The sequence below is a fragment of the Mus musculus genome, chromosome 16, assembly GCF_000001635.26.
Source record: "Mus musculus strain C57BL/6J chromosome 16, GRCm38.p6 C57BL/6J".
In the NCBI taxonomy this organism is placed as follows: domain Eukaryota; kingdom Metazoa; phylum Chordata; class Mammalia; order Rodentia; family Muridae; genus Mus; species Mus musculus.
In genome coordinates this window covers 22,379,717-22,407,545 of record NC_000082.6, presented here as the reverse complement: position 1 = coordinate 22,407,545, position 27,829 = coordinate 22,379,717, and the positions used below count along the sequence as shown (strand labels likewise).

The 27,829-nt window shown below is 46.3% G+C and overlaps 1 protein-coding gene across 2 annotated transcripts in view; it reads left to right on the top strand.

Annotated features, from left to right (window-relative positions):
- Etv5 (ets variant 5) overlaps nucleotides 1-26,233 on the top strand; it is a 58,258-nt gene extending 32,025 nt beyond the window's left edge. For both annotated transcript variants that reach the window (NM_023794.2, NM_001358428.1), the window contains exons 8-13: nucleotides 5,615-5,874; nucleotides 8,167-8,226; nucleotides 14,491-14,559; nucleotides 14,722-14,891; nucleotides 20,688-20,789; nucleotides 23,855-26,233. In NM_023794.2, coding sequence (NP_076283.2) covers nucleotides 5,615-5,874; nucleotides 8,167-8,226; nucleotides 14,491-14,559; nucleotides 14,722-14,891; nucleotides 20,688-20,789; nucleotides 23,855-24,076 — 883 coding nt within the window. In that variant the 3' untranslated portion in view covers nucleotides 24,077-26,233. The remainder of the gene's footprint in view (nucleotides 1-5,614; nucleotides 5,875-8,166; nucleotides 8,227-14,490; nucleotides 14,560-14,721; nucleotides 14,892-20,687; nucleotides 20,790-23,854) is intronic.
- The last annotated feature ends 1,596 nt before the right edge of the window (nucleotides 26,234-27,829 follow it).

Below are 27,829 nucleotides of genomic sequence, written 5' to 3'. Positions count from 1 at the left end.
CTCCAGAACCAGCTCTGTCTTAGCTTCGCTCCTTCTCGCCTGCATGGTTCTGTTTTCTGTAAATGTCCACCCATTTAGACAGCCAGCCACCTCAGTCCCAATTACTTACACAACCCTCCTGGAGATGTCTTGCCTGAGTTATGGTTTGTGACGTTTTTGTTATTTTAAGTGTTTGCTATCAGAGCTTTCAAGCTTTTTTTTTTTTTAACAATTTTTTCTTAGTTTCTAAAACCAGGATTTTTTTGGTACGTGGACTAACTAGTATAATTTGTACTTAGGTGTCATCAGTAGAGTCTTGAAAGGTGCTGGTTGTAGGAACGGTTTAGGGAGGCAGGAGAAATGGCTTTGTGGTTGCTGTTCTCCAGAGGACCAGAGTTCTCATCCCAGGACTCAAGACAGGCAGCTCATAATTGCTCCAGGGGCATCTGGTGCCCTCTTGCAGCCTACAGTGGCACCTACACACAAGTAAAAATACTAACTATGTATGTATGTGTGTATATATATTAAACTCTAGGCTTGTGACTCATATACAGACTGAAGAAGCCCTGAAGTTGAACCCCAATTCTGCTATTTAGGGGTGAGGAGTGCTAGACACCAGGTGGGTACTTCCCGTGTGTCACAGTTCCACAGGCCGCATCACCATGCCTAGCTGTATTTTACTTAGCATTTCTTTCCTTCACACTTTAAATTTTATTTTGGGGAGTTTGGGGGTGGGGTGCCTCTGTATGTCAGACGCCAACAGAGTTAGGCATCTCCTACCGGGTGGGTTCTGGAGAACAAATTCTGCTGGTCACACTCAGATGCCTGTGTGCACTGCTGGACCATTTCACTGACTGCAGTTTAACTTTGAAATATCAAGTGTGTTCTAGCTACCCAAGCCTCAGAACCTGAGCTTCTGTCCTTGGAAGCCATGAGAAAGGCTGAAGTAGGTCCTAAAATTTGTCCTCTGAGCTCTGCTCCTGCGATCCCACCCCATTGTAATATACCCACATAATAAAGAGTGATTTTTTAAAAACACAACTTAGAAACTTCAGTTGTGGGCTGGAGAGCCATGAAATTCCAGTTGCTTCATTTTTACAGGGTTTACAGTAAAGGCCTTCCTGTCCCTTTACTGTTGGTCTGACTTAGGCTTGTTTGTGAATGCTGTCCTTGCCTCCTGCTGAGGGCTGCAGCACCTTCCAGGCAGGCATGGCTGAGTCACTCAAGAATAAAACCCAACAATCTGTCTCTTGGCTCAGGGATCTTACTTTGATTAGTGCATATGGTAATCTCCTGACCCAGGGGGTCTTTACCATTGTGCAGCTTGGGACTTTGGCTGGGAGACTGAAAGTCCTTGTGTATTGAGAACTTGACTTGCTGTAACAGACCTTTGGGGCAGGTGTCCTGGTCTTCCGCATTCTGCCAAGGAGGAAAATGGAGGCTCCGAGCCATTATGTAAAAGTCACGCGGGAAGTCAGTAGTTAAGAAGGCCAGCTTTTGGCTTGGCTTGTTCTGATCTCAGAGCCAGGCTCTGGATTTGCCTCTGCTGTTTCTCTGGTTTGCTTCAGGTTCTCTCAACAGTGAGATTTAAGTGTGTGGTGTGGTTCTCGTTGAATCTGAGGGATCGTCTCGAAGGCCTCCTCTGAACTATCACTGTTTGACCTGCCAGGCATACACACCGCATGCCCTGCCTTGAATCTCTCCCTTCCCCCCCTTTTATTTCTGTTACCATTGTGTTTACGCTGTGTGTTGGCAGCTGAGGCCAGAAAGGAAATGCAGAAAAAGAATCTTAACAGTTTTCATAACGTAAACCAAATGTTGGTGGCGTGGGTGTGCTCTTGAGAGGAAAGGCGCTAGCTATATAAATCTGACAGATAAATAAATAATTTTTCCTTTAAATAAGCTGGCTCTTGGAAGCCTTGCTCCGTCGTCTGTCTCCCCTTGCTCGCCAAATGTGAGTTCGTTACTAATGAGCTGCACTGGGGTTGCGGGTGGGGTGGAGGAAGAGAGACTGGTCAACTTAAGCTGCTGCTCTTTTGGGAATGGTCCCAGCAGCATCTTGGTGATGGTTGTTTATCTGGACAACACATTCGTTGATACTTCGAAAAGATTGCTGAGAGGGGAACGGGGGTTCAGTAGAAGGCCTATGAGTAAAGTTCACAGGATGTATTTTGAGGACAAGGGCTGAATTACTTCATTAATCTCTGCAAATAGCAAGCAAAAAAAAATAGCGGGCTCTGAGCCATTCTTTTTCCCAGGTAGGTTGGTCTTGTGACCTGCCCGGGATCTCCTTTGCCACTCTCCAGTGCAGTGCAGAGCAATGCCAGTTAAAGATTCTGTCCTGGTCTTTGAGACGCATCCAGGCTTTGGCTTCATGAATCCTGGGGCTCACTGTGCAGTAGAGAGGACACTGGGGAGTTGGGGGCAAAGGGGGTGAGATGGGGAGGTTCTTTGCTGGCTAGGGCTCCTGTAGAAGTATCCTTTCCTAAAGAGGCCATCCCAGGCCGACATTCTGGAAGATGAGACGGCAAACACGAACCAGAAGCAGGAGACCATTGGTCGATCCAGTTGCCAAGGCTCTTGTTACAGTACTGAGTGGTACGGGTCACCTTTGAAGGTGCTAACATGATGGCACAGGGGTATGGGCAGCTGATAAGAATAAAGCCTCTGCGGTATCTTTGTGCTTTTCTGGAAGGTTCTCTTTCAGGTTGTGAGCCTGTGGCTGATGCCTGTATTCAGAATGTCAAGCCCAAGCCTAAGTTGCAAATGTATACTTGTCGAGAGACCCTTGAAAGTTGGTCACTTGAAATGGCAGCGACTTTAAACTCAGGTCTCTGCTGAAGTGAGAGGTCTGCACTAGCTAAGACATTCACTGTGGTGGAATGTGTTCAGAATGTTGGGCTGGCAAGTGGAATGCTTTTGTATCTTGGACAAAAGGACACCCATGTATAAAATTGCTCGGGGATCATGTTGTGTTTTTGATTTTTATGATCATGTTTTGTTTTGATTTTTTTTTTTAAAGATTTATTTATTTATTATATGTAAGTACACTGTAGCTGTCTTCAGACACTCCAGAAGAGGGAGTCAGATCTTGTTACGGATGGTTGTGAGCCACCATGTGGTTGCTGGGATTTGAACTCTGGACCTTCGGAAGAGCAGTCGGGTGCTCTAACCCACTGAGCCATCTCACCAGCCCTTGTTTTGATTTTTATGGTGTATCTTGCAGGAGGATAGTAAAACTTACCCAGGAGCAGTTCATGCTCCATGCTGATCTCGGGCAGTTTTATCTGTGCCCAGATCTCTGGCTTAAGTCTTGATGTTCTAGAAATCTGTTAGCACCTGATGACACAGATTGATTCAAATCTAAGTCCAACTACTTGGTTAAATCTATTAAAAAGAAGCGTGTCTTTTGTTTTTTTAATCTTAGCAATTCTGATGGGTGAGGTAGAATCTTACAGTAATGTAGTTTGCCTTTGTAGCTAAGGAGAGGACGCTTTGAAGCGCTCTTGGCTGCATGTAGTTCTTCTAGTCCACATTTAATGGGATCATTTGTTTTCTTGGTGTTTCGTTTAGTTTTTGCTCTTAGTATATTGTATATACTAATCCTCTGGCAGGTACCACCTAACAGGTGGCCTTTTCAGTCAACAATAGCTTCCTGCAGGGCAGAAACTTGAATTTCCTGGAGTCCCACTTTCATTGATGGCCTGATTTCCTGGATCATTCAGAGTCCTATTCAGAAAATCCTTACCTAAGCCTGAATCCAGACCTGTACTCCCTACTTTTTCTTCTAGAGTTTGGGGTCTGACATTGAGATCTCGGATCCATTTGATTTGGGTACAGGGTGAGAGGGAAGGGAAACGTTCTATATGGAGCTGTCTGGTTTGACCAGCGCTGTTTATTTCTTAAAGATGTTGTCTTTTCTTCTCTGTGTGTGTGTGTTTTGTTTTTGTTTTTTCTTTCGAGACAGGGTTTCTCGGTATAGCCCTGGCTGTCCTGGAACTAACTTTGTAGACCAGGCTGGCCTCACACTCAGAGATCCGCCTGCCTCTGCCTCCTGAGTGCTGGGATCAAAGGAGTGAGCCACCACGCCTGACTTTTTTTTTTTTTTTTTTTTTAATATTTGTCAAATTTCAGGTATTATAGGAACAGGGACTTAATCTAGGGTCCTCCATTCTATTCCATTGATAAATGTGTCTGTTTTTATTCTGTTAACATGCTGGTTTTTAGTTCTTACAGCTATGTCTAACTTGAAAGCAAACATTTTACGTTTACTAGTGCATATGTTAGTATTTCTTCACTCATTTTCCTGTTTGTCTTAGTCATTGTTCTATATGTGAAGAGATACCATAACCAAGGAAACTCTTACGAAGCAAAGCATTTAATTGGAGCTTGCTTTTCGTTTCAGAGGTCCATTGTCCTTGTGGCAGGGAGCGTGGTGGCAAGCACGCAGTGCTGGAGAAGTAGCTGAGAGCTACATCCTGACCCATAGGCCTGGAGAGCCTGGGTTTAGCCTGGGCTTGTGAAACCTCAGAGCCCACCTCCCCAATGACATACTTCCTCCAACAAGGCTTTTGCTTTTCTTTGTTTGCTTGTTTGTCTGTTTTTGTTTTTCCAGACAGGGTTTCTCTGTCCTAGAACTCACTCTGTAGACCAGGCTGGCCTTATAGAGGCCACCTGTTTCTGGCTCCCCAGTGCTGGGATTAAAGGCATCCACCACCCAGACCCAGCTGAGGCCACACCTCTTAATCCTTTTAATCTTCCAAACAGAGCCATTGCCACTCCCTGGTGACTAAGCATTCAAATCTGGGATTCTGTGAGGGCCATTCTTATTCAAACTGCCACACTAAAATGCTGACCTTCAGTTACTCTTTAAAGGCTTAGATATACTCACCTTCAATGCTAGCACTTAAAAGGAGGATCTGCTGTCATCCTGAGCCTCACTCAAGTAAAAATAAAAGGCAGGTCAGTGGCTGCCGCATCTTCATTTTTGCTGGATTCTGCTTCCGGCATTTTCTGGTTATTACAGATTCTGGTTTCCCTCCACTTTGCTTCTGCCCTCGTATATCTTGATGGTTTCTACTCTTAGTAAGGTAATTTATAAACGGCTTCTCCCACCCCTGAAATTGTACATATGTTCTCATATACATTTGCTTCATAATGTGAAGTCTTTCATCCATAACATTTATGTTAGAATGCAGTGTAAAATGGAACCTAGCCTTCCCTACACATTTGAAATGATTTAACAGGTAATAAAAGGATTAAGGGTTCTTGATTAATTCAGTTTCTTTGATCTACCAATCAACTTTTCATTTCTTATAATTACGGTCATTTTATGATAATGTATCAATACCAAGTAAGTCCTTGGTTCTTCTCAAAAGTAGTTTGTGGGCCAGTGAGATGGAAGTGAATCCACAGCGTTATTCTCAGACTGTCACACGTGAGCCATGGCGCACACACATTGATAATAAACATGGCGCACACACATTGATAGTAAACAACATTTTACATTAGTGAGAACTTTTTTCATTTAGAAATTAATTTATCTTTTAAAAACCAGATGTGGTGGCTAATCCCAAATGTTGAATCATAGTGAGTGTTCATATGGTATTAAACAATATGCTTTTTTTCCTTCCAGATTTCAGCGACAGCTGTCTGAGCCCAGCCATCCCTTCCCTCCTCAGTCAGGAGTTCCTGGAGATAGTCGCCCCAGCTACCACCGGCAGATGTCAGAGCCCATTGTCCCCGCAGCTCCGCCACCCCTTCAGGGATTCAAGCAGGAATACCATGACCCACTGTATGAACATGGGGTCCCTGGGATGCCTGGTCCTCCAGCACATGGGTTCCAGTCACCCATGGGGATCAAGCAGGAGCCCCGAGATTACTGTGCTGACTCAGGTTAGCGCAAACTCACTGCATCGGCGTCTATGTTCTCACCTGGCTGTCTGATGAGCATTGGGCTGCTCTCTTCGAGGGTCTAAGAATTGCCTTTCGGGACTGAAGATTGTAGCAACGCAATATCCTGGGGTTCATGCCCAGCACTTCTAAAACCAAATCAACAACCCTCAAAGAGCTTAATGAATTAGTTCATTGTATTCAGAAGTGTGTAAAATACACCTAAGGCGAATTTGAAGCCTGCTGAGCCCACATTTGGGTGGTGCCCTACCCTTAAGGGTACCGGGCATAAGGAACACAATTTGGGTGTTTTAGCTTTGAGGCTTTGTTTTCAATACAGCAGACACAGTATAATCATAAGAAAAGAGGTCGCCTCTCAGACACAGTTCTGTGATTGAAATAAACCTTCCAAGAAGCACCTGCTGCTGTCCCGCAGATGTGCTGAGTGCTCCCAGATTCTCTGAGGCGCTGTTTTCCATTGCTATGTCCTGCAGAGGCTACTGGTCTGCACAGGAAGATGTGTAACCTGTGATGGTCCCTGCTGTTTGCCTAGGAGCTTCAGCATGTTAAGTTGAGGCTGTTTGACCTCTGTGTCTTGTGAACCAGACTCTGGAGGAAAGCCGACCAGGGAGAGTAAGCATTCCCACTCTTTCCTTACAGTCAGGACTGAAATGACCTGGGAGTAGTTGGTGGGTTTTCTGCCGTTCGCTGTGGGCTTTTCTCGCTGTGGGCTTTTCTTAAGCCCCTTTGGAAGGTTGGAGCAGTCAGCTGAATGGCTCTTGTGGGTGAAGTGGGATATAGAGTCTGCTCTTGGTCTCTGAGATAACACCATGATTTAGATAGAAACTAGTTTGGGGCAATCTGAGAACGTAGGCCAGTGGAGACTGCTGATAGGTTATACAAATAAATTGTCACTGAATTCTTTTTGAAGACTTTGAAACATATTTCTTGGAAGTCATGATATGATGGCCATATTTTTTCTTTAGGACTGGAATTGACTCTAGTATGTATAATATATATTATATACTATTAGCTTAGTTATGTGTGTGTGTCAGTGTATGTATATGTGAGTGCCCCAGTCCCCGTCGTTGTCGTCCCCCAACCCCCCAACTGGAGCTACAGATGGTTGTGAGCTGTTGTTGTGGGTGTTAGGAATTGAAGCTTAGGTCCTCTTGAAGAGCAGTATGTTCGTTCTTTTAACCACTGAGCCCTCTCCAGCCTGCTGGCATTGACATTTTAATTTGGCCAGCCATTTTTAATCTCCTCCCATTCACTTGAGGAAAAGCATTCCGTGGAGGTTCACCTCAGAAGCATTCCCAGTGTGCACCCAGATCACTCTCTCCTCTCATGGGACCTGAAGAAGAGACCGCTTGAGTGTTAGTTTCAGCATCACAGATCCAGTGGGGTGAAAACATGCTCACCAAACTACAGTACCCACCCTGCCAGTTGTCATCCTGGCTGCAGAGCTTTAGTGCCACTAATCCCTCTGGCCTTAAATACCCTCACTCCAGGCAACAGAATTGGATGTGGCCTTCAGTGACCAGAGGAGCAGATTGAGAAAGAGCTAAGGCTCTTCCCCTCCCCATCTGGAAGCCCCTTGGACAGGCAGTTTCTTGTGTTCCTGTCAGCTTGCCCACCAAGTGCAGTGATAACGGGTTCTAAGATGAGACAGAGCTTTATCTCTTTGTCCTGTGCCTCTTGATGAGAAGGGTCTTGGTGGTTTGTAGTGTTTACCATATTGTTTATTAGCTTGGTCCATTTCCACAGACCAAGGCCTTAAATTAAACACTTGACCTTTCTCTTAGGTTGATTCTTAGTTGCTGTAATAAAACACTCATCAAAAGCAACTTGGTGATGTAGGGAGTGGGACTGGAGTATTTGGCGTAGGGATGACGCACCATCATCATCGAGGGATGCCAAGGCAAGAGCTGTTGCAGAGACCACGGAGGAGTGCCACGTACTGGCTTTTCCTCTGGCTTACCCAGCCTACGGTCACACACACTCCAGGACCACCTGCATTAGGCAGACACTTCCCACAGTAGGCCAGGACCCAGCCCTTACAGTGATTAGTCAGTAAAATGCCCCACACATGTGCCACCAGCCTGTCTTGCTTGGTGGAAGGTCCCTCTCTTCCCAAGTAACTCAGACTTCTGTCAGGTTGACGAGAACTTAGTGCGCATCCTTAGCTGTGAGGTTTCGGGCCTTGGCTGCCAGCGTGCGTGCTCTCTGCTGTTTCCAGCATCGTCTCTGCTGTTATGTAGGGATTGTTGCTAAGAGTGCTGTGTTTCCTTTCAGAAGTGCCTAACTGCCAGTCATCCTACATGAGAGGCGGGTATTTCTCCAGCAGCCATGAAGGTAAGGAGCTTGCTTTGTCCTTTAAAAATGAATTTATCTGGGGAGCAGGGCCGAAATGAAAGTGCAGCACACATGTGGAAGGACTTCCTCCTTCCTCTTTTTATTTTCATTTTTTTTTGATAATACACACGTTTAATTGAGGATTACCATTTCTAAGCTGAGCTGTAAGGTCAGTGGTTAGACTTTCCATAGTGCATGCTATGAGAGCTAAGAGAGTTACTTTGTATGTGGGCTTTGAGTCAAGACTTTTAAGCACTGAGAAATCCACTCATCATTTTCAATGGCAGTGACCCTGACTTAGCAGAGTTCACAGGACAACGTGAAGAAAAGGGGAACTTGCTGTTACACTTCCTGCTACGTCAGCCTAAACTGGTCCTTAGGGCTTACGTCAGGAAACTTTACGTGGGTCCAGGGACATTTTAGGAAAGAAATTATGGCCGAGGATTGTTTTTTTGTTTTGTTTTGTTTTTTTAAGATTTATTTATTTATTTATTATAAATATGCAAGTGCACTGTAGCCGTCTTCAGACACACCAGAAGAGGGCATCAGATCCTGTGACAGATGGTTGTGAGCCACATGTGGTTGCTGGGATTTGAACTTGGGACCTCTGGAAGAGCAGTCGGTGCTCTTAACTGCTGAGCCAGTTCTCTAGCCATATGGCCGAGTGTTTGAATTTCACTTAATCTGGGCGGGTACCGCTTCATTGTAATGATTATGTAATGGGTGGTTGTCAGGTTAAAGCGAGAGGAAAGGCTCTCTGGAGTTCTTCCTTGGCCTTGAGAGTGCTAGAAGAGGGGGGCGGCTAGTGAAAGGCTGGTAGGCCTAGGAAGGTCGGTAAAGCAATGCAGAGGTGAGCCGCTCACAAAACAGTACAGGGTGTGACAGTGACAGACAGCGTTTTCTAATCGGAGAAACTAAGAACAGCTATGAGGAAAAATACAAGGTGATCTGCCCACGAGCATTAATTAATGTCTTGATGTTTAATGAATGTATACAAAAGGCAGAGGTTCTTAATATGTGGGTCGTGACCCCAAAGGGTGCCCCATAGCAGATATCCTGCACGGCGGATATATTTACACCAGGACTTGTAACGGTAGCAAGATTGCAGTTATGAAGTAGCAGTGAAATAATGTTATGGTTAGGGTTCAATACGACATGAGGGTCATAGCATTAGAAAGGCTGGGAACCACAAAAAAAGCTTTAGGGATAGACGAGAAGGCTCAGTATTATAAAGTGTTATAATTTTTTATATTAAAGTATTTATATATCAGTATTATACTGATGGGCTTCTGACTTCAGATTCCTACACTAAGGGGAAAAGTTAGTCATGGCCGCGCTTGCCTGTAATCACAGCACTGGAAGAAAGGCAGGAAGATCCTAACACTAACCTAATTGGACTAAGAGTAATTTAAAACAGCCACAGTGCTGGGCTAGGGGTGGAACTTGCCTGCCAATCAGGAAACCCTGGGATAGCGTCTCAGTACAGCACATAACCAGGCACTGAGGCCAAGTGCCTATAACCTTAGCGCTCAGGAGGTGGAGTCCGGGTGAGCAGGAAGTCAAGGCCATCTTTTGCTACATTGTGACTTTAAACCTTGCCTGGGATACTTCACACCCTATCAAAAACAGAGTAACAGTTCGCAGGATGGTTTAGAAGTTAAAGGTTCTGCCAGACCTGCCCACGGGAGTTATGATCATGAGGATTCACATGGTGTGGGAAGAGGAGAGTTGAGACGTCAGAGCTGCAGAGAGCATTTGCAGAACACATAGATAGCCCCTACGTGAATGGATGGTATTGGCGAAGCAGTCAGTCTATTTGATGGGCAGGAGCCGTTTGGGATCTCAGAAGATGTTTGTGATCTGAAAAGCCTTGAGAGGTAGGCTCTCTGCCAGGTAGTGTAGTAGGGTCAGGATGGCCTTTCCCGACACTGAGACTGGGAAGTGTGCCTTTCCTTAGAGTGGATCCCAGAAATAGGTTTTGCTTTCTGAACCTATCTGTCCACATCAGTGTCTTACCATCAGTCCGACTCCCCCAAACCAGTGGCACAGACTTCTGGGAACTTGGATCAACAGATTCTCAAGAGCTACTGAATTAGCTCCAACGTGGAGTCCAGAGGTCTCAGTTTTCAAGTTTGAAAATCACCCTCAATCTCAGGTGTACTTCCTAGACTCCCTGAGGGAGCTTTCTAAAGTGATGCTGCTGAGACTTCACCCTAAGACCGAGGTTCCCAACCTTCCTAATGCTTTCAATACACTTCCTCATGTTACGGTGACCCACCCCCACCCCCCATAAAATTATTTTTGTTACTTCTTTGTAACAGTGATTTTGCTACTGTTACGATTTGTAATGTAAAGATCTTTTTCCTGATGAGCTCAGGTGACCCCTGTGAACAACCCCGGAAAGGTCAGGCCTCACGGGATGAGAGCCACTGACAGAAGTGGCTAGAGTCCCAAATTCCTGTGTACCTGGGGCTGAAAGCACCTGACTGCAGTGTTTTAGGCATTAGTGCTCAAGCATCGGGTGTTCCTTATGAGTGACGAGTTGTCCAGAGGGCTTTCTTGAGTAGGCAGCTGCCCCCAGATGCATGAAACCAGGGCTGCTTACCCCGCCACCATGTGCCCTGTGATATTCTCAGAGTGTCCAGACGTGAGCAGGCGGGCTGTCTACTGGACTGCTGGCTGTGTAGACACAGCTGTGCAGGGCTGCGTCCAGATTCCACGCTGTCTCTGGAAAGGCAGTTGATGGTGTCTGTGTGCAGCAGGCACATGAGGAGGGAGCAGAGCAGAGAGGGAGGCAAACATTCCGTATAATTACAACATTTAGCAAAGAGCATGCTCTTAAGGGAAATATTTTTAGTAAGATTTTGGGTTGCTTACTACACAGAGACCATCTTGTGAAGCCACCTCCGCCCTCCAACCTATTCCTTTGCCCAGTTGACCGCACACACTGAAAAAGTAAATTTCAAAGAAGCCAGCGTTTTAAAAACTGCTCTAAATTATCTTGGCCTGGTTTTTCTCTCCTTCCTTTACAGTCTTGAACCACAGATGCCTAGGAAACAGTTATCAAAACAAGTGTTTCTGATTGGCATCTCTGATTGCTCAGATAGCCGTCCTGCCTCGGGTCCTCACCTGGAATCCTTGTGTGATATTTTGAGTCTTTGCGTTTCACTTCGCCCTTCCTTCCTACACCTTTATTTGAGCAATCAGATGGTGTGTGGCCACAACAGAAATAACTGTTGATGCCAACTCATCTGACTGATTACCAGAAGCGTCTGCCAGGTGTTGTAGAGGGCGACAACAACTAGAAACCACAAAATGTCCCCAAATGTTCCTTATGATCCTTTGAAAACCAAAGCAAGAATTTAATCTAGTCTTGTATGGTTGTGGATGAATTATCTTTACCTTAGTGGGGCTAGGAGGGGGGCGATGAAAGTTAACACGACACAGTTGACAGGTGTGTAAACTTTAAATCGTGGCCGATGTTCACTTACAATGACTTTATAACAAGACCGTTTAAAACAGTACTGGAATATCAAAACCCATATGGAAGGTGGGAAATAGATCACCTCCTGGCAGCTAAGGCTACAGAGCGTGACGCAGAGGGAATTATGTCTTGCTGATAATGTGAAGTGCACCAGGTTGTCATAAAAGTCAGTTTGCCAGGTGTCGTGCACACACCTATATGGTCCTAACACTTGGGAGGCGGGGGGGTGGGGGTGGGGGGGGGCAGGAAGGTGGGGAGTTTAAGGTCCTCCTTAAGTATATGGGGAGTTCAGGATAGCCTATGCTACATGACACCCTGTCTTAAAGGGGGAAAAAATGTCAACATTCTTTGCCTCAGTTGTCAGGTGCTAATTGAATGCTTATTGTATGTAAGGTGTTGAGAGAACACTAAGATGCTTAGGGTGTGACCCTTCTTGTCCTTGAGAAGTCCTGCTCTGTGGCAGGCACGTGTCAAGATTACAGTTCTCAGACTCATTGGGCTTGGTTGGTTGGTTTTGAGGCGTGGTCTCACTATTACTGCTCCTGTGTGGACGAGGCCGCCTGGAGCTCAGCTCTGTCTGCCTCTGCCTGCGGAGTGCTGGCCGGGACTGGTCTGCCTCTGCCTGCCTGCGGAGTGCTGGCCGGGACTGGTCTGCCTCTGCCTGCGGAGTGCTGGGCTGGATGGGTGGCTCATTCAGCTGCTTTAACACTGCTTGCTCTCAATCTGTGATTGTTTGTTTTTTTCTCTAAGTGTTACTTATTACACACTTGTTCCAAAAGCCATTCTTACACTCTGTCGTGAAGAGGGAGCTGCGGATCAATAGAGCAGACTGCACAGTAACTCATTAAATCCTTACAACAGTATCAATGAGGAGAGCCGAACACTGGGTTTCAGTTGTTCCAAATCACGCAACTAATTGGGGTCAACCTGCCTGGCTCTAGAGCCCACACTCCTTAATTCCAGTGCTAAACTGTCATTAGTTTTTATTATTAATTATTATCTGCTTCCTTCTTTAAGTTGAGATGTACTCATAAAAACAAGGTCCTATCTACACACACTGGCACAAAATATTTACTGGACTCGATAAGAAAAAAAGTGTCAATTAAATAGACTTATCAAATTGTGTGTATGTGTGTCTGGGTGCTTTGCCTGTATACATGGCTGTGTGCACACAATGCACGCAGAAGCCAGAAGAGGACTGTGGATTCCCCAGGAATTAGAGTTCCAGACAGTTGCTGAGCCACCATGTGGGGGCTGGGAATTACACCCGGGTCCTCTGGTACAGTAGCCAGTGCTCTTCACAATTGAGCCATTTCTCCAGTCTATATATGATGTAGTTAATTTAACCAGGAAAACCATGCGTGGGACTAGAGACAGACAGACGAATGCCATCAAAAGAATCTACCTCCCCCATTGCACCAAGTTTTCCAGGCCCCAACATATTCAGAAGGTGGCAGGCCTGCAGAGTCGATTTTGAAGAATAGCAAGAGAGGGATCACATCTGGGCATGTTGACTCGTGAGGTTTTCATGTCACTGAGAGTCCCCTATCCCCTCTGCATATCCAGCCAGGTGACTCAACCAGGGACTAAGCCAGAGAAGAGAGCCCAGGGATGAAGGACTGTATACCAAGTGTGATAGCTCTGAGGCAGGGAATTCCCATCAGGGAGCTGTTGGCTGCCTTGGGCGTGAACCACTAATCTGTTGAGTAGTGGATGGCTAACCAGCTGATAGCCCACAGTCACAGCTGCTGGCAGCTCATATGTGGCGGGTGTGTGGCCATCTTTTCTCCTGGCCTGTTAACCTTGTTCTTTAGCCATTTAGTTTTATGTGTCTTGGACCATTTGGTTCCCACTTTTTTTTCTCTTTCCCTCTCTCACTCACTCTGGTTTTATAAGACAGTGTTTCTCTGTGTATTCCTGGCTGTCCTCAAACTCAGAGATCCACCTGCCTGGTTCCCCAGTACTGGGAGTAAAGGCGTACACACCACTGCCCAGCCTCAGTTCCCACTTTTTGACCCCTTCACTGTCCCATGAGTAAGGCTTTGATTCTTTCCGCTGTGTTTGGGGACAGTGCTCCAACTTGTTTGGTGTGTGCTGCTCTTAATCTTCTGTGGACCTGTGCCTTTGCCCGTTTTCTTCTCCTTCTGTGCTTCTGCTGTAGCCCGTGGAGTGTGTAGAGAGCTGAACACTGGGGCAAGTCTGTGAGGAAGGTTGGGTTAATATTAGCGAAGAGAAAAAGGCCAGCACTCTACACGAATGGAACAAAGCTAGCAAGCTAGGCTGACCAGAGCAGACACTGGCCCCTGCAAACTGTGTAAGATGTGAGGGGGCCTACAGTGATTCCGTGGTTCCTTCTGCCAGAGCCCTTTTAGTAGGAACTGATTCTGCCCTCGCAGAGGACAAGGTAGTGACATTAGAGTGACATTAGAACTCAAATACGTGAGTCCTTTGGAAGCCTCTGAAAATTCAGCCTGGCGTAGGTACAACAGTAAGACTATGGAATCAAAAATTAAACAGTCTGGGCCAGTGAGAGAGGTTCACAGGAAAAGCACCTTACATCCTGAGTTCTCTGAGCCCCTGTGAAAGGGAAAAGAGAAATGACCCCGAGAGCTATCCTCTGACCTCCACATATATGTGCCCTTGAACATGTCGTGCACACAGGATAAAAATAAAACATTGTTGATTTTCTTTAAGTAAAAGAATGCTCCTACAGTCCTTAGTTTTTCGTACAAGCACAGCCTCTGTTGAGCAGTATGGCCTTTGTCTTTAAACTCTTTCAGGATTCCCGTATGAGAAGGACCCCAGGCTGTACTTTGATGATACTTGCGTGGTACCCGAGAGACTGGAAGGTAAGACGCCCCCGCCCATCTGAGGGTCCATGCTAAGTGAGAGGGTTGGCGATGTCAGAGCGCCTCAGTCCCGATGAGTTCGATGACTCAGTCACCAGTAGCCACTGCTTCCCTGCAAATCCTCAGCCGAAATGATTGCATGCACACCCCTGTCCCACACAGGCAAAGTCAAGCAGGAGCCCACCATGTATCGAGAGGGGCCTCCTTATCAGAGACGAGGCTCTCTGCAGCTGTGGCAGTTCCTTGTCACCCTCCTGGATGACCCAGCCAATGCCCACTTCATCGCCTGGACTGGCCGAGGCATGGAATTTAAGCTCATAGAACCGGAAGAGGTGAGTCCGGGCGTCTCCGTTACTTTCCTGTTGATGCTGTATTATGGCTTACAGTTTCAGTTTTAGATTTTAAAGTATTTATTTTGTGTGTGCTGATGTGCGTATACCTGGCCGTATGTAGGTGTGTCGTGTGTGTACAGTGCCCATGGAAGCCGGGAAGCGGCATTGGGTCCCCTGGAGTTTGGTGGTGGCTCTACTCTGTGGGTGCTGGGAACCTAACATGGGTCCTGTGCAAGAGCAGAGAGCTTTTATTTAACTGCTGAGCCATCTTTCTAGCCATCTCTCCAGAATAGAGATGCTTTTTCAAAAACTCTTGTTTTGTACGATGCTGGTTGTTGGAGTGAGGGTTGCTATTCTGCGCTGCTGTGGTAAAGCACCATGATGAGAGGATAGTGGGGCTGTTTGTTTCTGGTTTGGTTTTGGTTTATACTTCACATCATTGTTCATCAACCAAGCTCAGGGCAGGAGCCTGGAAGCAGGAGCTGACACAGAAGCCACGAAGAAGTGTTGCTTACTGGCCTGCTCCCCCTAACTTGCTCAGCCTACTTATAAAAGCCAAGGGGGTCCCCACCCACCACTGAATGGGTTCTCCCACGCCAATTAAGAAAATGCTATACAGCAGTGGTCCTCAACCTTCTAAATGCTGCAACCTCCCCCCCCCCCCAATGCAATATACCTCCTGTTGTGGTGACCCCGGCCATAAAATTATTTTTTGTTGTTACTTCATAACTATAATTTTGCTACTCTTATGAATCGTAATGTCACTATCCAATATGTCGATGGTCTTAGGGGGCCCCAATGAAAGGGTCGTCCACAAGGTTGAGAGTCACTGTTCAGCAAGCTTGCCTGCAGCCTGGCTTTGATGGAGGCATTTTCTCCATCTCTCCTCCTCCATGACTAACTGGTGTAAAGTTGACATAAAACGAGACAGCAACACCAGTAGTTACTTCCATTATTATTTAACGGAAAAAGAAACTTTGTTGTCATCTTTTTTGCCCAGCGCTATTAACAGAAAGCCCTAAGACAGAACTACCTTCTTGTCAGTGAAGAAGGTGCTACTGTAGGCCCTCTTCCTGAACACATTCAGCGTAGAGCATTTAAGCAGGTTGTTAGTGTAACCCATTTCAAAGGGAGCAGTTTTCGTTTCTATTTGGCTTAGAGTTTAAAAAGTTAAAGATGGAGAAGATGCACACACATCCCCACTCTCACTGGCAGACCTATCCTTTTAATAGTGTGTGGTCAGACAACCGCTGTCCCAGAGTTCGGTATTGTAGAAATGGGAACTGCACTCCTGGGAAGTACTCCATTAAGGTCTGCAGAGTTAACAGCAGGAGGTGACACCCCGACACTCTGTTCAGAAGGACATGGTCTGAAAGCTGATCGGGAGAAAGAGAAAAAAGTGGATTAGAAACGAGGTGGGGGTGGGGAGGATGACCTTGCACTGGCTCAAAATGGCCGGCCTCATTTAAAGTGGTACAAAACATACAGAGAGTGGGGACTGGGGGAAAGCTCAGTAAAAATGCCAGCCACAACAAGAGTGAAGGCTGCAGCGTGTATCTCCAACACCCATATCCGTGATGCCAACAGTCAGGGATTCAGAACAGGCAGATCCCTGGAGCTCATTGGTTGTCCAGCCTAATCAAATGGATGAGGTCCAGGTCTAGAGAGAGGACTGATCTCAAAGGATAAAGTAGGGGACAGCTGAGGAAGATACCCAGTTTGTCTCTCTGGCCTCCGAATGAACATAACAGCGCATACATACTTGTGTGCACATATAAACATGATATTCCCTGTGGCCTGTTTACTTACAAAAATGCTGTCAGCGTGGAATGCTGCAGACAGCCTCTGATTGTGCTCAGTTGTGTGGAGATAGAGAGGCTCAGCCTCCTGTCATGGGGAAGGCTCCCACGTAGGCCCATTCCTCCCTCACTGGCTTCCTAGTAACATGGCTTGGTTTACCACGTGAGGCTCAGCGATAGAATAGTACCTTGCTTGACTCATCGAGGCCTTTTGAAAGGAAAGTAAGCCTGTTTTGTGGGCAGCCCTTATTGATTGATCTCATTCCACAAACAGGAGCTTTTATGACTTTATTGCCACCGCCTGGGGCCTGAGCGCAGGCTGTCCAGCTGCAGGTAAACCTGGTTATGAGCCTCTGTAAGGCTGTTACTGAATCTTCCACTCTCCTGCCAGCGGTAAGGGAAAGGGTGAACATATGGCAGAGGGCTCCTGCTTTCTTACTTAATGAAGGAGCTACTATTAACGCAGAATGCTCCTAAATACCAAGTGGCTTCAAGTCACATGTGAAGCCTATGATGGCCCTGAGCCTCTCTCTCTGTTGATTGAGTAGCGTTATTATGGCTGTTATCATCATCGTCATCATCACTATTGCATTTTCATTGTGGGGATGGCTCAGTAAGTCTGCATGTGTTGCAGCCCACAGGAGTGAATTCTCCCCATCAAGATCCAGGAGATGCCTCCTGGTGCCTCTGCCCACTGAACCATCCTCCCTCCCACCAGCCTTGTTTCTTTAGCGGCTGCTCTCCCCCCCCCCCCTTTTGGACACTGAGATTCATTTTTGAGCTTCATACGGGGCACTTTACAGTCTTTGGAGCCCTTAGCCTTGGCCTGTACGATGTGTGCATTTTCTCCTGCTGCTCTTTGTATAGTGGTGAGGACCCTGTCCTTGTTCATGTCAGAAAGATACCACCAACTCCTGGGGAAAAGCTGTTAAGAAGTTGTCGTGGGGGAACTTAAAGGGTGAAGCAGAGGAGGAAGCTGTTGGGGATGTAATTGTAGGCAGCTGTGTGGCTGAGTAGTGCACTCTGGGTAATTATCCATAATATCCATTACACTGTGCATGGAAATTGTGGTTTTAGAACTGCGTTTTGGCAGGCCCCCTAATCAAATGTCTTTTGATAGTCATCCAGCTTCGCACCCTCTCAATTATGACTGACTCGGCTTTAATCTGGAGCCATTTTAACTGTGAATCAATGTGAATATTGGGGGGAGAGGGGGACAGGGTTGTATGTTGAACGTGTGGCAGATCAGTGATGCCATGGGAGGTTTTAAAAGCTGGTGTTGCTAGAAAGAGCCTCTCCTTGTTCTGTGACTGCGTGCTTGCTCTTTGAAGAGGAATAGGTGAGTCCCCTGTTGTCCCTCCCTCATCCCCTCCCCCTCTAGCCTCAGCTCCCAAAATGTACATTCTCTAACTTAGGAAGCGGAAAGGAGTGAGCTGGCAGTGTGCTCTCTCGCCTGCTCCTCCTACCACCAAATAGGGACTGCCTGAGTCTCCAGCTCATCACACGTTGCTATAGAGGGAGCGCAATGGTGAGGCCACTGAATCATAGGGCACCGGCCTGGTGGATGAGTCAGTAACCATAGCTACCAGAGCAGCTTTGAGATCTGCACATACACAAAACCTCTCCAGTAAGCGCTGACAGCGGAGAGGTCACCACTCAAGCCGAAGACTAGGCAAAATTGTTTTCTACCACAGAGTGGAGTAAAGAGACTGGCAGCTGCCGTGATGTTCCTGTCACTCCGGGGGCAGACTAGTTGGCAGTGAGTTTCAGATTGTGGTTGCTGTCCACCCTGTCTGCAGGTTTTTCTTATTAGCAATATATTTCCATTGATTTAAAATATTTACCTTTGGGGCTGGAGAGATGTCTTAGTGGTTAAGAGCACTGACTGCTCTTGCAGAGGTCCTGAGTTCAAATCCCAGCAACCACATGGTGGCTCACAACCTCCCTCTTTTGGTGTGTCTGAAGACAGCTACAGTAGTGTACTTAGATAAAATAATAAGTAAATCTATTTTAAAAAGAAAAAGAAAACATCAAAAAGATCACCCACTACTATGAAGAACCATTCCAGAAATGGTTCAACACAAATAAATCAATAAATATAACTTATCACATGAATAGACTCAAAGACAGAAACCACATGATCATTTAATTAGCTATAGGAAGGGCCTGTGACAAAATCTAATATCCCTTTATGATAAAGGTCCTCTTTTAAAAAAAAAATTTACCTTCAAGGGGCACGTTGGCACACACCTTTAATCCCAGCACCCCAGAGGCTAAGACTGGGCTACCTGAAACCAGCCTGGGCTACATAGGACATTCCAGGCCAGCTACCAATACAACTACACAATAAGACCCTGTTTCAAATAAAAATGACCTCTAACCAGGATTTCGGTTTTGCTAGGTTTTGCCTTTTGGGCTTTTCTTGAAGATAGACTTGAATGATGAAGGATGGAACTCTGGGAGACCAAGATTTGTGGTTACCCGAGACACACTTTAAAAAAAAAAAGTGGAAATTAAAGTTGCATAAGATTTCTCGGAGGGCAGAGTAGTAGAAGCCTGGCTAGTGGGTTGCTCTGGTATAATGAGGCCAGATGAGTTCTTCCATCTCAGGTCGTCTCTGGTATTTGGAAGAGGTCCTTCAAGAGTCCTGAAATCAGGAGGCATTTCTGTCACTGCATCGAAATAGTTGATGTGGACTGCTGTTGTCTTTCCACATACCTCCACGTTTAACCTTTGGCTTTTGTCTTTGGCAGTGTGCATGTGTGTGCATGTGTGTGCATGCGTGCGTCTCAAAAGAGCGAGTTGGGCTTGATGGTGCATATGATCAAACACCTGGAAGCAGAGGAGGGAAGATTGCGAGTATGAAGCAAGCCTGGGCTAGAGAGATCCTGTCTCTAAATAACACAAAATGTAGACGAACAGCAAAAGGATGTGGTTAGGTTGGCTGTTTTGAAGTGTGGTGGGTTTTTGTTACTGGTGTTTTGTTTGGGCGGGGTTGTTTGTTTGTTTTGGTTTGGTTTTTGAGACAGGGTTTACTCTGTGTAGTCATGGCTGTTCATAGATGAAGACCAGGCTGGCCTTAGACTCAGGAGGTCCATCTGCCTCTGCCTCTTGAGTGCTTGAATTAAAGGTGTGTGTGACTGTGTCCAGCCAAAGTTTCTAAAGTTGACTAGAATGAAGACCTCAGACAGCTTACATTTCCACAGTGGATCCACCCTGACAGTCACTCGCTCTCAAGCAGGAACACGAATGTTTACCTGCTGGGAACAGAACTTGATCGGCTGTCCTGATAATCTGACTCTCTAGTAGGAGATCTCCCAACTACAATGCCTTTTTGCCCAAAGCTCCAATTACATCTCCTCATCCCTGCCCCTCAAGTGGACCAGGTTACTATAATGCACTTTAGAACTGTGGGAGGAGCCCTGTTAATTTTTCATTAAATGGATAATGGTGCTGTGTGCTTTACTGTCCATTCTGTGGGTCTGCTGGGAGCCAAGAGCTGATGGCAGTAGCTATAATGATATGAACCCCCCTCAGTCCGAGAGCTGCAATAAGTAAACATCTCCCAGCCCCTCTCCAATCTTATTAGAATTGAACTTCTGCTCTGAAGGCCCATTAGCAGCTCACTAGCATGTTCCTAATGTTTCAGGAATGACCATTCTAATTATTCCTTATTGACTGCTACAGAAACCATAGCACTTAATGGCAATATGTTAATGGTCCGTGAGTATTGGTCAATAATTCATAAATGGAGAAACCGTAGAGAGCTTGTTCCTCTGGGATGCCAACAAGTCCGCTAGTCTTACAGTGTTACACGGCTACCCCAGGTCTCACCTCCTAGGCACTGTAGCCCAATCATCACCTTTATTTAATATTTGGTCTTGAGAGAGTTAAACGCTTTCCTTTCCAAGTTAGAGAGACTGATTGTTAGCCAGAGCCATTGAGTGCCAGAATATCCTAGGGACGTGTTTAGATCTGGGCTGTCTTGTCCTTCCAGGTTGCTCGCCGTTGGGGTATCCAGAAGAATCGGCCAGCCATGAACTATGACAAGCTGAGCCGCTCTCTCCGCTATTACTATGAAAAGGGCATCATGCAGAAGGTAAGCACCTACAGATGCTCAGAACGCTCTGCTGCCTTCAAGGAGCGAGTCCCTAACCTCAGTGATAAGGTCATTTACAATCGCTAGGAGAAGACTTGAGCCTCATCAGTGAGTCTGCGGTACCGGGAACCATAACAATGAGAAGCATTAGGAGATAGTGGCACACCTGTAGCGCTAGCCCTGGCAAGGTAGAAACCGAGGGCTGGGAAGCCAAGGCCTGTTTCACCTGTATATCACAGTCTAGGTCAGTCATGCTACATAAGCTCCTGTCTCCTAAAACTTGAAGTAAAAAGGAGGCACATGGATATTTAAAGTACCTTTAGGACTGAAGAAGTGGCTGGCTCAACGTTTGAGAGCACTGGCCTCTCTCCCAAGACCTGACTTCAGGTCTCAACACCCACGTCAGGCAGCTCACAGCCTTCTGTAACTTCAGCTCCTGAGGTCTGATGCTATCCTTGCCTCCACAGACACAGTACACACATGATACACAAAACTACACTCGGGCTCATACATGTACATATTACAAAAAAGGCTTTTTTTTAAAAAAAGTGCTTTTAATGTTGTACATGCGGACAGAAGTTGCTGTGGAAAACAAGAAGAAACTGGCTTCTGCTTTTCGAAAGCTGCCTCCAGTGACAAAAAGACCCAAAGGCTTTAGGTTCGCTTCTATTGTGTAAAGCAAGACATGAAGAAATCGACATACAATTTTCCATTCCATACAGCTTGAAACCTTTAGTTGTGAAAACATTTAGGGCACAGCATCTGCTCTTGTCATTCAGTGGGGTACCATCTCAACGAGTTAGAAGAATAAGGAAAACCTGTTTCTCTTTTAAACCTATACAGCCTAGAACTTAAGAGACCCTCAGTTTAACAAATAGTAGCCATCTCATTCAGTTAAGAGGCTATTCTCTTTGCAGAATAGAAGATAAAATATTTTTTAAAAAGCCACTATAGAGTCCTTATTAGAGTAAGGTGTTAAGGGACTTCAACCTTAAAAATCCCATTGATACGTGGAAGATGGGACTGAACGCAGCTTTCTTAAATATCACATATGTTATGCATCTCCCCAGACTCTAACATTTACACAGTGGGGGAGCCTACGTGCACAGGTTGTATTTCCCTAGAGTGCTTGGGACAAGAAGCATTTAATATTTTGAAAATTATCTCATTTTTTGGAGGATTTACATAGACTTTAGTTAATTTTATGGTATTTTGCCAACTACCACCACTTCTCCCCGCAAAAATAAAACAAAACCAAAAACAAAACCCAACCTATATCCATTAGCATTCATTCCCATTTTCCCTCTAACCCACTTGATAGCCTCAGACCAAATCTCCAACGCAGGAAGAAGTGTTTTGTCATTTGCGATTCTGTTCACTGATTAAAGCACCATGACCAAAGCAGCGCATAGAGTGAAAGGTTCATGTGGGTGGGTAGGCCTACGTTCTGGGGGGTTAAGTGTTCTGGCAGGAAGTGGCAGGCATGGCAGCAGGAATGGATGCTGAGAACTCACATCCCGAACCATACTCAGGAAACTGAGACATTTAAACTGGGGCTGGCATGCGCCCGCTGCGGGCCCCCCCCCCCCCCGCCCCCAACAAGGCCACACCCCTAAGCCTCCACAAACATTGCCACTAACTGCAGACTTAAGTGTTCAAATGCCCTGAGATTATTGGGGCGTTTCTCATCCAAACCTCTATAAGTGTCATCGTCCCTGTGTTACTCCCAGACCCAGGTCAAACGTGAAAGAATGCAGTTCAAGGCACAGAGGCTCGGGACTAAGGAGAAAGGGGTGTCCTTCTTACTGACTCAATTGCTGAGCATAGACTGAGAACTGTGACTGGAGTGGGTTCAGATCTTAACATTCTCATTTGGTAGCCTGCTGGTCAGTCATGTGACCTCTTCTATCCCTTACAGAGCAAATGCAGTCCTCTGTTGTAGTCTCGGCGATACATCTGAAAATGTCCAAGTAATACTAATGTGGTACCCGTTGCTTTATTGTGACCGTGGCTGAAAGAGATGGTTGTAAGGGAAGATAGCTTGTCATGTCAAAAGTGGTTCATGCCCTGAGTCCCTAAATGGAACAGAGACCTAGTGATGATGTCAATACTGGAAGCCATGCTGCCCTTGGATTGGTGCCAAGCCAAAGCCACTAAATGCTTCCCTCCACTAAATGCCTTCACACAGGAGGCTTTGACTTGCACAATTCTTTGGGAAGAAACCTCACACCCATAGGACAGTCCATAGGCTGGGTTGGGCGGTTCAGACCATTGAGGCTTGTGGATTTTAAGTTCAGGGCTAACCTGAGCTACATAGTGAGTTCCAATTCAACAGACCCATGCACTAAAGTGACAGGTGTGGCCAAGGTGGAGTCTGGGGCCTGCAACAGACTGAAGTTCCACAGAAGCTGGCTGATCATATTCTTAATTGGCGAGCTTGGGAGATTGCTCAGTAGTTAAAGCTCCTTCCATGCAAGAGGGCTGGAGTTCAGATCCCCAGAACCCAGGTAATTCTAGCCTGGGAAGTCAGGTGATTCAATCCCTAGAACTATTTCAGCCAATTCTAGGCTTGACAGAAGGGTTCCTGCCTCAAAGGTGAAAGAAACAGTGATGGAAGATTCTTGACTTGAGTCATGTGCCTTCGAAGAAAACAGGGCTCTGAGCCCTTCGAAATAGCACGTCCATCCTGGGAAAACCATAAGCTCTGGAGGTCACTGGAAATGTGGTCTGGCATCTGCATTGTGACTTAAGTACCACACCAGCCCCTGTCAGTACAGGTAGAATACGGCTTCCTTACTGCTCAAGGAGCCTGCCCCTGCATGCATTTGAAATCCAAAAATTTAAATGCTGTCTTTTAAAATACTGAGCTGAGGTGTCAACAAAACCCTTGGTGGGGAATAGGTCCCTAAGATGCGATTGGAATAATCAGCTGCTACTTAGCCCCTTTGGCGCTTGACTCCCTGAGAGGTTGGCATCTTAGAAGTTCTCATTTTCTTCACTGGAGTCCCCTCACCCCCGAGTGTCGTGCTCCAGCTGAGTCTCGTGTGATCTGTCTTCTCACGCAGGTGGCTGGGGAACGCTACGTCTACAAATTTGTGTGTGACCCGGATGCACTCTTCTCTATGGCCTTCCCGGACAATCAGCGCCCGTTCCTGAAGGCAGAATCCGAATGCCCCCTCAATGAGGAGGACACGCTGCCTCTGACTCACTTTGAAGACAACCCTGCTTACCTCCTGGACATGGATCGCTGCAGCAGCCTCCCCTACACCGAAGGCTTCGCTTACTAAGTTTCTGAATGGCCGAGTAGCCACACCCTAGAGCTAGCAGTCCTCATCCAGGCAACCGAGGGCAGTGGTTTTGTTTGTGTTCTTGGCTGTTCCTAAAGCTTGCCCTTTGAGTATTATCAGGAGAACCCAAGCTGTCTCTGGATTCGACACCCTTTAAGACAAATACCTTGGCTCGGGAGGAGTGGGAACAGGGAGAGACAAAAACCACCACTTCCTGGGGAGACGTGGATACCGTCCTCCTTGCCACCATGGCCAGTATGTGCAGAGCAGTACTGCAGTGTGTTCAGGGTTAGCGCCCATGAAAGGGGACCGAGTGTATGACAATCTGCGTTGATCATGGACTACTAAAATGCCTTCACACAGGAGGCTTTGACTTGCACAATTCTTTGGGAAGAAACTGCACACCCATAGGACAGTCGATAAGGCTGAGTCGGGGAGGCTCAGACCATTGAGGCTTGAAATTGCAAAACTCTTGTAGCTCATTCTGAAATCTTTCCCCTGTAGTCCAGAACTGGGGAGGCCAGGAGAGCCGTTACTCACTCCATGGCTCTCAGACCGCGTTCCTCTTTGGCCTTCCTTCCAGCCGAGCCGTCACCATAAGTAAATCAAGTCCCTTCCTCCCAGTCACACGGCTGAGCGCAGACGGCTTGTTTTAAAAAGATGATGAACATGACAGTATTTTGTTTTGCTTTGATTTGGGGGGGAAGGGTTCATCTTGCTTTTGGAGGTTGTTTTGGGGAAAAAACAGTTTATATAAACTGATTTTTGTAGTTTTGGTATTTAAAGCAAAAACAAACAAAAAACAAACCCCTTTTTGGTACCTGCACTGCATCCCTCGGGTGGGGCAGTGCCTACTTTGGAAGATGCTGCAGCCTGCGAGGGGATCTGCTGGGGCTTCCCCTTCGCCACACAGAAGCCTGCTTAGTGCTTTCTGCACCAGACAACCTGTTGAGGCGTATAACCTGATCTGTACATTTTTTTAAGTGTGCAGGGCAGCCTGGACACAGCTTAGCGTTCTACGTGTATAGTTCTCCATGCTCACTAACTCTCCTTCTCTGGGAAGCAGATGTACATACTACATACATGTCACATACTACATACATGTCATGTACTACACACATGTCATATAGTACATACATGTCATGTCCATTTAACGACTGGTCACCTGCTGGGGACCCAGGCATCTGCCTTGTTTTCCTTTTTCTTTCAGTTTTGGACTTTGGACCCTGCACAGCCGTTCCCCAGGGTCTGAAACTTACCTGTCACGCACAGGTAGAGCAGTGCTAGCTAGCATTACTGGCTTCCTGCTACTTTTTCGTTTTTTTAAATTTTTTATTCTGATTGCTGTATTATATTGGGGATGTTCTAAACAACCAAACTAAAGCTGTGTACAGATTGGGTTTGGAGCGGTGGGGACGTCAGCAGGAAACGCCAGTGCTTTGCTGCCTGATTGACAGGAATTTGCTGTCCTTGACACTCCACACATTGTGTTCCTCACGTGTGGGACAGGACACAGAGCTGACTGAGCGTGGGACACTCCACAGCCTTCTCATGACTTGTGAAGGAGGTTCACAGGAACGAGGGGTATGTTTTAGAGCTATGAGAACCTAGTCAGCCCACAGAGGCGTCAAACCTGAAGCTTGGGCCTTAATTAGCATTGTACTCTGATGAAAGGACTCTTTCATAAGCATATTTATAGCTTTCTAATCTATACACAGTCTATCCATAGATGCATATTTTACCCCAACTGGCTAGAGATTTATTTGTTGTAAATGCTGTATAGATTTTGGGTTTTTTTTTTTTGTTCTTCCTCTCTTCACTTATACTGGTGTGGGGTTTGTTTTAGTTTTCTTTAGTGAATTTATGCTGTTTTGGGGGGCGGATTGAGAAGAATCTTCCGTAGCCTGAGCTGTCCCTCCTGTTTTGACGGCACATGTGCCAGTCAAGGGACATGGGACAGTCGCGCCACTTTGCATTCCCACGGGACTCATGTACCTCCCGCAGAGCCGTCCCCGTCAAGGTGTGGGGCTCCTTTCATGCATTTGCTTCTTTTCCAGAGTGTGGATTTGAACTACTTCCCCCTGCAAAGGGCCGCGTGCACCCTGCCGAGCTGCGTATATTCTGTACTGTGTACAATAAAGAAGATTGCTTTCCTTACGCATTCCTGCAACCTGCCTCTTTCTTGCACTCGGTGTTTTCATTTTCAAGTAAGCAAGAAGCAACTGGGCTTTCCCCCAACTCCTGCCCCCACCTTCAGCTATTGAACTTTATTGGATGACGGAGTTAAGTTAGGGCTGAACATCTGACCCACTGCTAGCCACTCCACCCCAAGCCCACCCTGCCTCCCTTAAGGCATGATTTTGTTTGAACCTTGGATTCTGTGAAAAGATTAACTAGGCAAGACCTTTTTTTTGATTCCTTTTCTTCTAACTCAGCCCCTTTGGTTGATAATTTTAAAACTGCTAAACACAAAGATCATTTCCGAGTTTTTCTCCTAATAGGTTTTGTTTTGGACAAGTGAAAATATTTTTTTGATGGTTCCTCAAAAGAAGAGCAAGTTTCTCTTTTTTTTCTCTCTCTTTCTTTCTTTCTGTCTGTCTGTCTCTCTCTGTCTCTCTCTCTCTCTCTGTCTCTCTCTCTCTCTCTCTCTCTCTTTTCCTTTCTTCTCCTTTTGTGAGACAGGGTTTCTCTGTGTAGCCTTAGCTGTCCTGGAACTCACTCTAGACCAGGCTGACCTCGAACTCAGAAATCTGCCTGCCTCTGGCTCCCAAATGCTGGGATTAAAGGTGTGTGCCACTACTGCCTGGCTCTCTTTTTCTTTCTTTGTTTCTTTCTTTTTTTTTTTTTTAATTATTCCTGTGCCTGTAGCAGTAGATAATCTTCCCTCCATGTCCACCGCTCTTGGGGGAAATATATCCCATGTAACACATACATGGATACATGGAAGTCATTGGCAGAGTTGCACAGCATCCTGTGTGCTGGGCTCCTGTTTCATCCTTGTTATACAGTTTTTAACTTGGGGCTTTCGAGACTCCTATTGCAGAAGAGAAACAAAGTGGAGCCTTGTAGGGCCTGGAACAGAAGGCTTTCTGTAAGGTATCTGCTCTCTCTCACTGTTCTACAAGTCCCGAAGTGTAGAAACATCCAAGACTGAATTGGTACACAGCCGCTCGAATGGAGACATGTGGGAGATGAATGAATGCCACATAAAACTCCATTAGCTTTGACAGATGAAGAAAAGCTGCTCAGGGAAAGGAGGCAGGGTGTGTGGGACAAAGGGGCTCTCCTCGGGTGCCTGACTACGATAAAACTATTCTCCTCGGGCTCATTATCTAGCCTAGGCTCAGACCCAGATCATTAGCCTCGTGCCAGAGGTCCCCTGATAGTGTGGCCTGGCTAGTGCTGGATGCTGGGGTAAGGAAGCCAGAGAATGTCAAGTGTCTTCATGGTGTCCTCTTTCACGAGCCAGGTTAGGGGAACAATGTCCATTCAGCTGTTAGATGACAAAGAAAATGTATGAGGACAAAAGACGGGGTTTGAAAGCCAGAGCTCACAGTCTAAATTGTAATGCATCTGGGACTTGGATAGTGTGGAAGAAAAACACTCAAGACAGTCGAGCTTTGGCAAAGGTAGTTTGCCAAGCAGTCAGGTAGGTAGAGCACAATGTGTCTCAAAAAATGCAAGCCAAATCGGGGGGGGGGGGGGCGAGAGTCCTGAAAATCCAATATAGTGCTAAAAATCAACACTGGTTCT